The sequence below is a fragment of the Rhincodon typus genome, chromosome 13 (assembly GCF_021869965.1).
Source record: "Rhincodon typus isolate 14 chromosome 13, sRhiTyp1.1, whole genome shotgun sequence".
Lineage (NCBI taxonomy): Eukaryota > Metazoa > Chordata > Chondrichthyes > Orectolobiformes > Rhincodontidae > Rhincodon > Rhincodon typus.
The window spans coordinates 62,046,139-62,062,291 of record NC_063344.1 but is presented as its reverse complement, the minus strand read 5'-3'; the positions used below and the strand labels follow the sequence as shown (position 1 = coordinate 62,062,291).

Below are 16,153 nucleotides of genomic sequence, written 5' to 3'. Positions count from 1 at the left end.
GGAGGATCGAGTGAGTATGTGAGCAGGAAGAGGTTAGACTGAGTGACATGGCTGCTTGTTCATGTGTACAATTTTTATCTTAATCATTGTATTTTGTAGGTAATGCTCCTACGGACAATATCCCATTGTGTTTAATCCTGCACTCTTGGCCTAGTTGATAACTGATTCACTGCCTTTACAGTTAAACTGACTGGCCTTTGATGAAGCAGTTCCCAATCGGTGCTCCGTCTGAATTAACCTGTCAGTAATATACCTGAGGAGCTCAAGCACTTGTAAGAACAGACTGTAATCAATTCCAACTCCAGGGACAACACTCACCTTTGCTTCTTCCTGTTGAGAACGAAGACAAGAGAGCACGTTAAAAATATGTTGAGGAATTGGCTAAAAACGCCTTCAAGAAAAGTGAGTGAAAGGCTATGGTCTGGCAGGACAGCTTTAAAGGGAAAAAAAGAATTGAATCTGGAAAGTTGCAGACAGCTCTGTGACCTCAACCCTCTGTTCAGTTTGGACTATGGTTAAAGGTAGGTGGTCACATGTTAAAATACGCCATCTCATGTTAAACACAGGCAGACATGTTAAGATACACCGTCACATGTTTAAGGTAGCGGCTCACATGTTAAAATACACCATGTGTTAAAGGTGGGTAGTCACATGTTAAAGGTAGATAGTCACATGTTAAAGTAGGTGGTTGCATAGTCCAGAAGTTCCAGCTCCGATCATTGGTTTCATTGTGATTTAACTGAAACATGTCAGGATGCTCTACATTCACCTAAAGTTGCTGGACTAGGTTGAGGCAATAAGTTTTTTCGGTTTTGCTGCTGTGGATCACTTCCCACTGTCCTATTTAGAAATGAGTGTAAACCAGATGAGGGCAAGATTGGGTCTGGTTTTGATATAGCCATTGGCTGAATAGCCAGACAACATGTAAAATGGTCACTTGGGTGAGGTATGGAGGAGATGGCCAGTGGTATCATAGCAAAAAAGAGGCTACAGAGAGGGAAAAGGAAGTGGCTTTGCTACCATTGAAGACAGGCAGGGATGGCAGGGTTGGAAAGGAGCGGACTCACATCCACGGTCTGACCATTATCATAATCCCAGGACATTATGGACGTAACAAATTTTAATTCCAATGTACCTTCTTTCCAAAGAGAACTACGACAGCCAAAAAGAGACTGCAGATGTAAATTTAGTGACTGTCTGTCAAAGTCCTGTGTGGACCCATGGAATGTCACACTTGTGGAAAATCAAGGAAACTTCAAATGGAAAGGCTCAAAGACAATGAGAGGTAGGTGACCCAACACCTCACAAGGGAGTTCTATCTCCTGCAGACATGCCTGTGTTCTACCCATTCAAGGATATACAAAAAAAACAGTGGGTTTACAAGTCTGTGTATGTTAGTGGCCTGAAATCCTAATGTGTGGATCGTGTACTTGGGGATCACAGCTTGAGAAAAATCCGGCAAACACCTGTGCAATGCAGGTAAAGGAACATAGAACATTGAACATTACAGCGCAGTACAGGCCCTTCGGCTCTCGATGTTGCGCCGACCTGTGAGGAAGAATACACACTCTCTCTTTGAGTGCTGCCAGCCACTGTTGAAATGAACCATAACAGAAGAATTTCAACCAAGAATCTAGAAATGGACTATTCAATCACCAATGTCAACACTATAGATAAAATCCACTGTAACGATTGCAATGTTTTACTAGCTACCATCCACAAACAACTCAGGATCAATCTTTATTTCTTAAATTTTTTTTTTTGGACTCACTTCTTATCCCTAATCTCTGTGTATTACGTACTGTTATTATTTCTTCTCATGTTTAGCAACTTATAAACTCACTCTTTTGTTGAGTCAAGAAAGCCTGATTAGATTGGCTCCTTTTAAAACATAAATTCATTGGTCTGGGAGGGAGGTATCCACAGGGGAAGAGATCCATTTTTAAAAAATTAACCTGGTTGTAACCGACTGAGGGAATAGGTGAATAAAGTAGGGGAGTCAATTCGTCCGTCCTCACCTGGGAGCTTAACAATTTGTGGTATCCCATTTGGAACTGTCATTAATGGAGGAACCTCAACCAGGACTGGTTATAACTCTATGCAGCAAGCTCCCAGACCTAGCTTGACAAGTTTATTCATACAAACACCTCAACAGCGAAATCTACAGTGACTGGGCAGAACCATTGCTGTAGATCCATCTGTATGTGAGTGACTACAGGATTAAGCCCTCTGTTTAAGCCACTGAAGCAATAGCTTATTTTAAGGATGCGGGCCACTCTGGGTGGAGGTTATTCTAATATTAAATTTCTCTAGGTGAAGATCATTGTGGGTGCGGACAAAGCACAGTAGGTCCCAGTAAATTACCCTGCCATTACATGTGACACACTCGTTCCTTGAGAGTAGGTAGGCTTTTCCAACCAGTTTTAAGCTGCAGATACTTCCTGTAATAACTGAACTTTGATGTTGCTCCACCAATAATAGTATCTGACTCAGTTACTACCAATACGCACTTTTCTCTGTTCATTTTCTGTATCATCATTTCTTGTCTCCATGGAGACAGACCGCTCAAGAGCACTGTTTCTTCTTTTTCCTGTGGAGAAGAAATAAAAGCAATGATTTAAATTTTTATCCATGCTGAAGAAACCATTTCACTATTGAGCAGTGTGTGACGTATATCTCATTCGAACATAATATATAGGAGCTGAATTAGGCCATTTAATCCATTGATCTGCTCTGCCATTCGATTGTGGCTGATATGTTTCTCAACCCCATTCTCCAGCCCTCTCCCCATTACCTTTGATCCCTTTACTAAACAAGAACCTATCTATCTCTGTGTTAAAGACACTCAGTGACTTGGCCTCCTTTCTTGGGAATGAGTTCCACTGATTAACCACCCTTTGGCTGAAGAAATTCCTCCTCATCTCTTCTAAAAGGTCATCCCTTCACTCTGAAGCTGTGCCATTAGGTCCTAATCTCTCCTACTAGTGGAAACATCCTTTCCATGTCCACTTTATCCAGGCCCCTCAGTATTCTGTATTTCACCCTATCCTTCTAAATTCCATCAAATACGGACCCAGAGTCCTCAACTGCTCCTCATATGACAAGCCCTTCATTTCCAGCCCTCCATTTATTTTTGTGAACTTCCTCTTGATACCCTCCAAGGTCGAGCTCAAAACTGCTCATGATATTCTAAATACGATCTGACCAGAGCCTTATACACCCACAGCAGTACATTCCTGCTCTTGTAATTTAGTCCCCTTGAAATGAACGCTAACATTGCATATGCCTTCCTAACTGCCAACTGAACCTGCATGTTAACCTGAAGAGATTCTTGAATAAAGACTCCTAAGTCCCTTAGTCCTTAAGATCTTTGAGCTTCCCCAGCACCTTCTTCTTAGTGATGGCCACTACACTCACCTTTATCCCTTCACTGTCTTGAAGTTTTGGTATGCTGCAGATGCAAAGTAGCTATTCACTTCCTCCACCAATTCTTTGTTCCCCACTGCTACTTTTCCAGCCTCATTTTCTAGCAGTCCAATGTCTACTCTTGCTTCTCTCTTATCTTTTATATATCTAAATAAAAATGTTGGAATCTTCTTTTACATTACTGGTAGCTTATCCTTATATTTCATCTTCTCCCTGACACTACCCCTGACCACTACCGCACCCCCACACCCCACGCCCAACCACCTTCTTGCTTGTTAAGTTGTTCTCTACTGATCTTTAAAGGCCTTGCAATCCTCTGGCATCCCACTAATCTTCCCAATATTATATGCTTTTTCTTTTGCTTAATGCTGTTCCTGACTTCTCTTGTCAGCCGAGATTGCCTTGTCCTCCCCTTAGTATGTTGCTTCTTCCTTGGGATGAGTTTCTGCTGTGCCTCCCAAATTATCCCCCAAGAAACTCCTGCCATTGCTGTTCCATCATTTTCTCTGCTAGGTTCCCCTTCCAATCAACTCTGGCCAGCACGTCCCTCATGTCTTTGTAGTTACCTTTACTCAATTGTAATATCATTACATCTGATTCCAGCTTCTCCTTCTCAAAGTCTGCGGTGAATTTTATCACATCGTGATCACTGTCATCCCAGGGGTTCCTTCACGCTAAGCTCCCGGATCAAGTCATCCTCATTACACATCAATAAATCCAGAATTGCCTGATCCCTGGGTTCTACCACAAACTAGATTCCCAGACCAAACCAAAATGAAAAGTAAGGTATCTCTTTAGGCTAAGAGAACATTTCATAGAATCCCTACAGTGTGGAAGCAGGCCATTTGGTCCATCAAGTCCATACTGAACCTCTAAAGAACAAACTACACTGACCCACCCCCCCTACCCTATCACTGTAACTCTGCATTTCCCACAACTAACCCACCTAGCCTGCACATCCCTGACGACTATAGGCAGTTTAGCACGGCCAATCCACCTTTGGACATCTTTGGACTGTGAGAGGGAACTGGAGCACCCGGAGGAAACCAACACAGTTTAGGGGAAAATGTGCAAACTCCACATAGTCACCTGAGGATGGAATTGAACCTGGGTCCCTGGCACTGTGAGGCAGCAGTGCTAACCACTGAGCTTATTGTGCCATCCATAATTTGTTTGTAATCTCCAAATCTTTTCTTTCCAAAACTTGAGGCCGAATCTGAGGCTTGATAATCTTTTCAGACTTCCTCTTTGCCGTTTGCCCAATATCCTGTGAAACTCCAGTCTCCTCTCTTCCATTCCCAGTTCATCCCATTTCCTCTTTCACTTTCCCAGTCCCTTCCTATCTCCTCTCCCACATCCCCAGTCCTTCTCAGCTTCTCTGCCATATCCCCAGCACTCCTTTTTTCTTGCCATGTGATTTTATTTTCATAGATTCAATATCTCCTGCTTTGCATTGTCTCCCAAGTCAAAGTTACCTTCCACATAACTGAGGGAAATAGGCTTACCCAGAGCAGGTAAGCTGACAGAAGTAATCGAATAAGACAAAAGGAAATGAGGCAAGTCAGGAGTTTGGCAGCTGTGAGACAATTGTTGGGATATTAATGTGATAATCCTTTATACTTTAAGAGATACAGAGCATGATGTCCTGTCCAATATATAAAAGCATTCAAAGCAAATTATACTTGACATTCAATTATATCCATTGATTTAACATCCAAATGGAAGTATATTCAACTATAATTAGTATTTAATCATGTCACCATTTCATCTCTGTAACTGCGGTACATGAGGAGAGGTCTGTTGAAAAACAAATGATCTTAGACTGCAGGGTACAGTCACAATTAAGCCAACTTTGCTGATGATGCAGTGATGCAAACGACATGATAATAAATGAAGTGCAATGATGTAAGAGGCACAATACTGCAAGATGTGACCAGGAAGTGAGGCTTGTTAAAGGGGCAATGGTATTTTAAATGAGGTGATAGGGCATAAAAAATTTTTTAAAAAAACATTAAAAGTGGAGACTTAAAATGAGGACTCCCTGTACTTCATATCTTTTAATGTAGACCTTCAAGTTCCCAGAGATTTTGTGGAAATGAACTAAATTTGAAATGATTAATGTCTAATCAATCAATCCACAATGACACCACTTAAGATATTGGTCAAAGGAGTAATGACAACAAGGGGGAAAGCTTTGTCCCTCAGCAAGTTGACAGTGTCTGGAATTCCCTGCCTGAGAGTGCGGTGCAGGCAAGTTCAATAAAGGCTTTCAAGGGGCAACAGAATTATTGTCTGATAGTATAGAATATACAGGATTACTGGGAGAAGTGGGGAAGTAGCACCAGGTGTATTGTTCCTTCAGAGAGCTAGCACACTCACAAAGGGCTGAATGGCCTTCCTCTGCGCTGTAACCATCCTTTTGTTTTGTTATATTAGCAAAGCATTGGCTTGGTCATGTTTCCAGTCACTGAAGTACTTTCGCAGCAACTTTAATCTTGCATTACTGAGAAATTAATATGGGCTTTAAATTAAATTAAAGTATTGATTCAAGAAGGCAGCTTAAGATTGATCAGGTAGTGTGTGACTTGGACCAATTTCAGAGTAAACTTGCATGTCCACAGCCAATCATTGGGTAGAAATGGATTAATTGTGTGATAATCTTCAGGATCAACACAGGATAAAAACAGCACAGGCAAAAACCTGACTTCAGGTCACAGAATTAAAAAGAGCACAATGACCACGAAGAACATAAACATGTCATATTAGAACCCAGAAGACAAAGCTGCCTCGCAGTAAAACATAGGGAGGAAAAGGCAGCAAGGGTCACACAGATTAACCTGCTCCACATCTAAAGTTAACAGGGGAACTAAATCCTGTCACAGCTGGTAAAACTTGCCTGTTTTGCAAAGCTTTATATTTTTATACTGTATTTAATGTTTCTGAAATTATCACAAATTAATCTGACCCTCTGGCCATATTCTTTGACAAATCCGAGAAACCTTGAAGCTAGATCACATTCTGACAACATGGAAAATTCTTACCATCAACATCTTGGTCATTGGAAGCATGGCAGTCATGTTCGATGGGTAGACAAGTTGCAAAAATCAAATTGCACTTTTTGTTAATCTTGATTATCTGATATCTGTTGCGGTCAAAGACATTGTTTAAGAGTCTCCAACCTCCTGCAGAACTCCACACTGGTAGGGTTTCTGTTTGCCTGATACCAAATGAACTCTTCTGTCTCTCTCTCTCTCTCTCTCCCCCCCCCCCCCCCCGCTTCTAGGGACACATACCAATGCCTTTAAGACCAGAGAGTTTGAACACTTTTTGGTACAGCCATGGCTTGGTGATGCAATGAAAGCTTTTAATGGGCTGCAGATTGCAATATTGCTAGGTTTGTTATACATTTTTTGATGGCTACCAAGTAATTGTCCTAACCAAGGGTAAACTGACCCCAACCACAAAGGATGGAAGAGCTGGTTACATGCTGTACCCAGGCTGAATTTCAAACCACTGTCAGAGCTGATAAATTCTATCCACAAGCAACAACTTTTCACTCAAATCATAAGAAACATTTTAGAATCATTTACTTCTATTTAATTATTCAACAATCAAAAAGTGACACACAAACACAAGATGGTCAGGGGTTTTGTAAGAACTGACACCATTGCCTCAGCAGATCCTTTGCTGGAACCAACCCAACCTCTTCATAAAGACCCTAAAAGACAATAGTATTTAGAATGCTCATGCTGTTGGATTAAATTATTGAATAAAGTGGATAATATTCCTGAAATTTGCTATGAAACAGGGCACATCTACTTTACTTTGAATCAGTAAGTGGCCTGGACCGTTAGTGGTCTGAATTAACATTACTATAACAGATCATCTGGTCATTTATTTCATTGCTATGTAGGGATTCCTCTGTTTGGAGAGCTGACATATATAACTGTGTTTCCTATATTGCAATAGTGACTATCCTTCAGGAAGTGCTTCATTGGCTATTAAGTTCTTTAGAATGTTTTTGGGTCATGGAAGGTGCTAGATAAATGAAAGTTCTTTCATATCCTTCCTCCTTCATGTCTGTGTCTATGCAAGCTCATATATACAAAGATAATGAACCACATAGACAAACAAATCAAAAAGTTACTTTTAATTTCACTCCACTTTCTAATCAAATCAGTTGAAATTTATTTTGGATTTTTTTCTCAATTGATACTTTTTCTCTTACTCACGAATTGTAGTATTGATAAATATACCAAGTGGAAGTGAATGACTTTTAAAAAGTGAAGGGAGTTTTATATGTTAGAAGCACTTTAGGCATGATTATATTTACAGCTTCAAGTAAATTAGTTTCTTCTGGTACAAAGTTAAAGTTATTCAACTTCTACCAGTAATGACAGATGGATGGAAGCTCATTTTGCTGATGATTTTTAACCTGCCATTGTTTATAGGAAATAGTGTTAGCTCTACTTGGGTGCAGTTGATATCCTCCTCACCCAAGTTGGAAGGTCATGCTTCAAGCCCTGTTATGGTTACAAGTTTCCAACAACACACCAATCAGAGATACTGTCTGTCAATGAAGAATTTTATCTGCTGTCCTAAACAACATTGGTGTCAAATTATTTGAGGAAACCAAATGGATTAACTAGACATTCATTTCATTTATTCTTATAGCATCTTGCTGTGTGCAAATCATCTGCAACATTTGCCTAAATAACACTTGCTGCACTGCAAAAAAAAATTCTTGGTTATAATACGCTTTAAAATATTCTAACTGATGTGGTAAGATGCAGTGTAGATGCATGCCTCTTTAGTGTGTCATATTAAGAATTCTTCTCACAGCTGGAATCTGAGATACATGTCTGGTGTTGCGCTTAGTCTATAGTAATATTACTCTAGGCCTTGAATAGTATTAAACCAAAGTGATCTATTAACTCGATATACCAAGGGATCAATGCATTTATATTGTATTATGTATATATTAAAGAGTGAAGCTAGAACTAAGTATGTGATTTCTTGGTTTCCATGATTGGATAGATTAACAGTGCATTCTAGCACCTTACTGTACCCAACTTGCAGTCAAGAGAGGCAGGTTATATTGCTATCTATAAGTTTGATAGGAGGCATGTTATTATTGCTCTCTATGAGCTTGATTGATTTGGTAGTGTTGTATGACAAGATCACTTTATTTAGTGCACTGAATCTGTTGGAAATCTAATGTTTATAAAGAAGAATCATTATGGTAATACACGCTATTCCGTTAGTGTTTAGTTTTACTTGGTCTGTTTTTACAAAAATAAACTGTGCTCCTGTTGGATGTCTATCACCAGGAATTACACAATTATTTTAGCTACATACATGGACAGAGTGCAAGTAAGGTTTGAGGTTATTGTAATGGTACAGTCATTAGGGAGAGGGGAGAATTGGCTTCTGTTCATTATGAAACGTGGGTTACAGGGTTCTGCTGGTTAGGTGGTTTGTCAACATTACATTATAGTTAACGGGGCACTAGTCAGGACTCAACATAATGCAGTCAATAAAAGGCTATACTAGCACCAAAAAAAAAAGTGTTCCCTTTATTCTAGGTCACAAAGGCCCAATTTTATGAAACTTAAATCCATTTGGCCAGAGAACTGACCCAACTATTCTCCCAATAGCTGTAGGAATTCTAACCACACCATTGGATGGACAATTAGCCTGAAGCTACTTAAAATCAAAAATTTCAGCTTCCTTGTCCTTCCAGAAAGCAAAGCTTCTGTCAATGTACTTGCAAATCTCATCGTTGCTGAAACCTCCGAGGTCTGAGGAGTAGCCTTGCCCTTTGGACATTTCATCCTCTTCAGGTGTGGCACTTTGCACGACAACTTTAGGCACTGTTCTCATAGCTGTCTCAGGCTGGGTGGACGAGCTCATGGCAGCCGCCATGCTTTCAGGGTTGCTGAAGAACCTTTGCTTAATGTCGTCAAACCCATCCTTCCATTCCCTTTTGCCAGCGTCTATCTCCTCGATGACGGCCTTATGGAACGCACGGACCAAGTCCCAACTGAACTTCCCTAAGTGGTCAAACACCTCAAAGCACAGAAGATGTCTCATCTTCCTTTCATCTGGGGGCAAGTCGAGTTCGAGGATGTGGAAGTATCCCAGCATGAAAAGGTCAAGGGTCAGACTATTGTGATCAATGGGAACACCATTGACACGAGGGAGAAATTGCTCAGGGGAGTAGGTGATCCTCTGCCGGTTCAGTCGCCTGATCTGTCTGGATGGAACATGGGATATGATATTTCTCCAATTACTAATGAGTTTGGTGATAGTCCTTTGCTGTAGGAACAGATGCCTAAATTTTCCATTTTGTATGGATTGCTTAGATTGATGTTGAAGCTGCATTTCCAGCTCTGGTGTTTGACTACTCTCGCCTGTTTCAGCCATCTCACCACCATCTGGTGCTTCACTCCTGTCTTCAACAATGGCAGCTTTACACAGGTTTCTGGCTTTCATTCCCAAAGACATGGCATAAGTTGACTTTTTCCAGTGACCCAGGAATAACACAACTATTCTTTCTTTTCTCAAACTAGTCGATTCTGTCACAAGTGAACGTGCAGTGCCGTCTTCAGCTATATCAGCCTGTGAAGCAACTCTTGAGTCACTTCTGTCCTCCATCCTTCCTGACTGCTCAGGATCAGGCAACTGTTCATTACATGACTCACTCTGCTGAGCCCTCGTGATAACCTCATGCAGGGATCCATCTTCATCATGGAGGGCACCATCATGAGTAATCTCTGTACTTTCAGTCCCATCTCCACATTCAGAAGACTTGGAGTAAGACCCCCCATTGCTCTCGTCCTCCTTCGCCATACCTCTCTGATTTTCTTGTGTGTCAGAGTGTGCCAATGCTTTTTCTTTCATCACACACTGCTTTTCAAAGTTTGCTTTGAGTGTGCGTACGGAGACACCGAACTGCTGGATCTCTTTCTCCACTTTGTTTCTTGAAGACATTTGGTCAGGCTTTGGTGAGAAGACAGCCGCTAATTCCACATTTGGCATTCTAGTGATTTGCTTGCTGTTGTGTTGCTCAGCGCAGTCTTTTTCATTCAGATTTGACAGGAGCAGTGACACAGTCCTCACAATGCCAGATATCCTGCTGCACCACACAGGCAAAGACAAGTGCTTATCCATGCTTGAATCCTGACACAAAGGCTGAATGCTGACTGTTAGATTGACTATGGGAGCAGGGAGAATGGTTCGTAGCTGTACTGCCAAGTGATTCAGCTCCCCCTCGTACCCCTGGCACTTCTGCATGACTTGGACTGTCTCGATCTGCTTCTCCAGATAGATAAGGTCTTCCTCTGTCAGAAGCTCTCCAAATGGGCCCAGTATGGCGTTGTGTTCCTGGGAGTACCTCCATATCTCCGTCTGTAGATAACCATTTCCGATGCGCTTGATGGAGTAAAGAATATTTGAATGGAGCCTCACGCAACATCACCAGCCATGATTAAGGATAAGATAATCTTCCAAACCAAATGTGACTGAATACACTTAAATAGGGTGAGAGTTTACAGAGGAAGTCACTTGATATCCCACATTAAGCTTGGGCATTTCAATTTTAATTTGGATTGTTTTTAAACATTTAAAGGTCATGTGTCATATTTCTCTCAGTTTTTACGATTTCCAGCTTCAGATTGTGACTTTCCCCTGTTTATTCATATCGTACCCAAGAAAATATTTGTTCACTTTGCATTTTTGGTTAGTGTTAATATTTCTACTTCCGAAATTGAAAAATCTCAGAGCCCTCAACTCATTCATCACTCCAACATAAGGGGCACCCTAGCCTATCCCTTCCATGTCACTCTGATCAAAAGGCATTCTCATTGATGATTAACTTCCCAATTCACTCTTGCATCCCCTGAGTCACTAACTGTTTGAGTTACACTACTGTCCCAGAGTCACTCAATTCATCCTCAGGGTTACTCTATAACAGCAAGCTATTCTTAGCCAAGATTCATTCTAACCTAAAAGATACTCCATAGTCTCTGACCCAGTCTAACTGCCAGGTCAACCTAATCTGACAGACTAAGACCTAGTCACTGTAACTCACTTTAACTTTTCAATCTAACCCTTGGGTCAATCTAATTCTGTTATTTTGAGAGGTTACATATAGTCAAATTTATTCTGCAAAAGCTCAAATGGACAGCACTGAAGTGACCTTTTACTCTGATCTGTGCATGTGTAGCTTGCAAGTTTTTGACACTGGAAGGGAAAGCAGAAGTGGAAATATTCTCCTTCCCAGAACTGACATCTCCCCACCCAATATCATCCCTTGAAAGTGCAATGAATATATATTTTGTTATTGAATCATGTGGAATCCAGCGTTTTGTTTTGCAAGATTAGCCTTATCCTTAAAAGTGATGCACAAATACCAAGCAAGAGTTAAAAAATGCACCACAAAGCAATCTCAATTCACACTGAAACTCCATGTCAGTAAAACACACAGAAACACACTCAAGCTGCAGGTCTGCATAATGCACACCGTAACTGGATGTATTTTTGTGTGTTTTGTATGCATGCAGAAACTGTATATCTGCATGATAGACAAATATCCACTGAAACTTCAGGTTGGCAAACCACACAAATGCACAATGTAAAGAAATCCAAGCTGAACAGCTGGTATGCAAAATGCATAGAAACACGACGCAACACACCCCAAGACTACATGTTTCCAACACACAGGAAGACTGCAATTTTGTAACTACATGGTTACATGAGATGTGCAGGTAGGTAAATGCATAGCAATTCGTATTATAGGTGTACAAAACACACAGAATTGCATATTGATACACTGGAGATTTACATTACAGTCAGTACAACAACACACACTGCAACTACAGGTGTATAGGACACTTTGCCACACATCCCAATCCTGAACAACCCACAGTGATGGACACTGATACTGCATATCAGTGGAAAAAAGGAGCAGAAATAGGCCATTCTTTACCTTGGTCTTGTTTATCTGTTTAAATTTCATCTGACCCACATTTCAATTCCATTTACCCGCCTTTTGCTTCCTGTCTCTTGATAACCATATCTAACAATATAGCTACCAGTCTCTCAATTATCGCAGTATTCACAGATCTTTACGAAGCAAGTTCCAGTTCATTACTTACCTTTCATGGACAAAGTGTTCCCAATTTCACTTCTAAACAGCCCAGCTCTAACTTGCAGATTATGCCTGTTTGTTCTTTATTCCCTTGTAGAGGAAATTATTTATATAAATACCCTACTGAATCATGCTGTCATTTAAGGGCCTTAACAAAATTACTCCTGAACCTTCAAAAGCAAAAGGGAGTACAAAGTAAGTGCAACCTGTCCTCCTACTTTAAATCTTCGAGCCCTGGTATTGCTACATAAGATACCAAGGGTGTTGTGGCACAGTGATAGTGTCCCTATCTCTGAGCCTGAAGCTTTGGATTGAGACCTGTGCCAGGACTTGTCGGCCATGGAAGATTTGATGATGTGCTGGCCAGATGGGTTGCCTTTGAGCCTGTAAGTCCTTCCGTCCTTTGCCCATCAGTGTGGACCAATCCAAGGGAAGTATATGGCTCAACCCTCAGACATGAGCACAGGAGAAAAGATAGACAGTGGAATGGTAGGCTGTCCAGAAACAGTCTATTCATCCAATAAGTCCTTGCTTGAGTTTGTGCTCCACTCAAGTCTCCTGCCATCTTTGGGGCTCATCTAAATCTATCTTTGTCACTCCCTACTCTCTTCTCCCTCAAATGCTTGACTTGCTTCCCCTTAAATGAATCTACACTATTCACTTCAACCACTCCTTGTGGGAATGAGTTCCACATTCTTCCTGCTCTTTGAGTAAAGGACATTCTTGCAAATTCCCTATTGATTCCTTGCTAACTATCTTACATTAACAATCGTGAGTTATGATCTTTCCACGAGAATGCAATAAAGGCGAGCAGGAATAAATCATTTGGCCCCTCAAGCGTGCTGATCCATTTGATAAAATCATAGCAGATCTGAATGTTCTGTAATCTCCATTCCCCACAAGAGGAAACATTCTCTCTTTACTCACTACATCAAAACCTTTCATAATGTTTGAGGCCTCTATTGGGTTTCTTAATTGAGAAGAAAAGAGACCCAGCCTGTGAATCATTTCCAGATCCTCTTGATCTTTTTATGACAAGCAGAACAGCACATGGTACTGTAAATAAACTCTAAACAAAGTTTGAGACAGGTCTAACATAACTTGCCAAGTAATTTCAACAAGCAGCACTGTGCCAGGGCTAATAGTTCATTCCTGAGGAGCAATACACAAAACTAAGCAGACACGTTATGAATGAAGTACTGCAAAACTGAATATTGCTTTCTCATTTTTTTTAATTCCAACCTCCTTGAGTTAGAGATCATTAGCCTTTTTAATTACCATTTGTTCCTGTGTGTTAGCAATTAATGATCTGGGCACAGGGACACACACTCCCTTTGCTTCTCTACAGCCCTTTGTCTCACATTGAAGAAAATATTCAGATTTGTCTTTCTGGCCTCACAAATGGATTACACATTGATACCACAGGCATCCTGCTGGCACCCTGAAGACTGTTTGAAACAGGCTCACCTGGTGGGAAACTGATAGGTTCAGATGTGTATTCTATCTGATTTTAACTGACTGAAATCAATGCAAAGTGTTATTAGAGTAAAACGTTCACTGCATCTGATCCCCTGGGTTTCTCACCCAGCAGACTGTAGCATCTGCTCGTCTTGTTACACATGAATGTTCTCGGCCAGTAGAAATATAAATGTCCAAATAATGAGCTGATAAATCTATAAGAGATCTATTAATTCATCGATCAAATCTTGCAGGTGATAGCAATGCAACCACTGGTCTAACAATGGGTCAACACCAGTAAGTCACAGACAGCCCACAAAATGCATCCAATACATTGAGTTCTCCCTCTGTTAATGTGTTAATCAATGGATTCCAGTCTCTGGAATACCAATAGCTGACTTTCTTTTTACTAGGTATCAATGTATAATTCCTACTCTGAGTACTGAAGAAAGTTTGAACGTTCCACCTAATACTGTTGGAATTTTTTAGCCTTTTGGTTTTTAGTTTCTGTGTTTTAGGCCCTTTATAGAGTCACAGAGTCATACGGCATGGAAACAGACCCTTTGGTCCAACCAGTCCATGCCGAACATAATCCCAAACTAAACTAGTCCCACCTGCCTGCTCCTGGCCAATATCCCTTGAAACCTTTCCTATTCATGTACTTAACCAAATGTCTTTTAAACATTGTAATTGTACCAACATCCACCACTTCCTCAGGAAGTTCATTCCACATACTGACGACCCTCTGTGTAAAAAAATTTGCCTCACATCTTTTTTTAAATCTCTCCCCTCTCACCTTAAAAATGTGCCCGCTAGTCTTGAAATCCTCCATTCTACGGAAAAGACAACTAACATTAACTTTTATTTGTGATTTTTAAGTCTCTATGACCTAAAGTGCTGTCATCATCACTAATGGTCACTCTAATCTGTGTGAAGCATGCCAGCCTGAAATTCTCACACAGGCCATGCCCATGAAAGCTCCTTGAAGCCAGTGTGACAGCAATATCAAGCCCAAAAGTTTAAAGAACCCATGCATTCTTAAATATTGCCCAAACGCTAATAAAAAATTATTAGGTATTCATTGATCATCACTGGCTCTGAAAATTAGATGAGTATGCGCAGGAAAATAATCAGAAAATATACATCAAATCTGAGATTTTGCTTAATTGACAGAACTTATTACAGGCTGCGACTTTCAAGTGAATTTAATTATCAGTGGATGGTAAGTTTGAGAATTTCTGTTTCAACCAGTTTCTGTTGTTTTTATGATAATGATTTTCTCTAATACTTCACTTTTTTTGGTGTCTCTCTTTCTTTTCTTCCTTTTCTCCCCAACATTTTTTGAGTCCTACCCTGTCCTTTACCTTTTCCTCTTTCCTTTCAGTGAGGGGTACTGTGGTTGTCAAAGTACAGAATGGAGCTGCTAGGAAGGCAGATGATATTTGAATGGTAATACCACGGACCATGTAATACAGGGTGGGGGTCCACACAAATATACTGGGAGACAGGATCAAATCCCACCAATTCAATTTGATTGATAGCTAGTCTCAATAACATTTGTCAAGAAATTGTCATTGAAAGTTGTAAAACCCTGATGCTGCTTAGGAACAGAAATCTGCCATCATTATATATGGTCTCTGCCTATGTGTGACTCCAAGATGTGGTTTTATGTCTTGAACTTCCCTTTGAAGCAGTGTGGTAAGCTTCAGAGTTCAAGGGAACTTGTGGGCAGCATAATGAATGCTGGCCTTGTCAGTGGTGCCCACACCTCAGGAAAGAATAAATATAAAAAGAGACTAACAATTGCAGGCAGTATTTTCCAGGGAAACAGTGGTCTTTAGCAGGTTCCATCTCATTGTCAACCATGACTTATGTCACCTCACCCATACTTTCAAGCCTTTGTCTTCTCACTCCCCTGCTGTCCTACCAACTCGTGACCCTTACCGTGCCTCTATTCACTGCATGACTGCCTCTACAAATACTTTCCTCTGGGGCTATTTAGTCAACCATTGTATTTTCCCCGCTTCCTCTTTCCATTCCCAATCACCTCATCAGGGACCCACCACCTACTCTCTCCTTAATCCCACTCTACTCTTGATATCAAGTCAGCTGGGCTTT

The 16,153-nt window shown here is 40.8% G+C and overlaps 1 protein-coding gene across 1 annotated transcript in view; it reads right to left on the bottom strand.

Annotated features, from left to right (window-relative positions):
* Positions 1–8,758: 8,758 nt before the first annotated feature.
* espnlb (espin like b) overlaps positions 8,759–16,153 on the bottom strand; it is a 55,286-nt gene continuing 47,891 nt past the window's right edge. Inside the window, exon 10 of the mRNA XM_048604632.1 lies at positions 8,759–10,860. Within this exon, the coding sequence (XP_048460589.1) occupies positions 9,130–10,860 (1,731 nt within the window). The 3' untranslated portion in view covers positions 8,759–9,129. The remainder of the gene's footprint in view (positions 10,861–16,153) is intronic.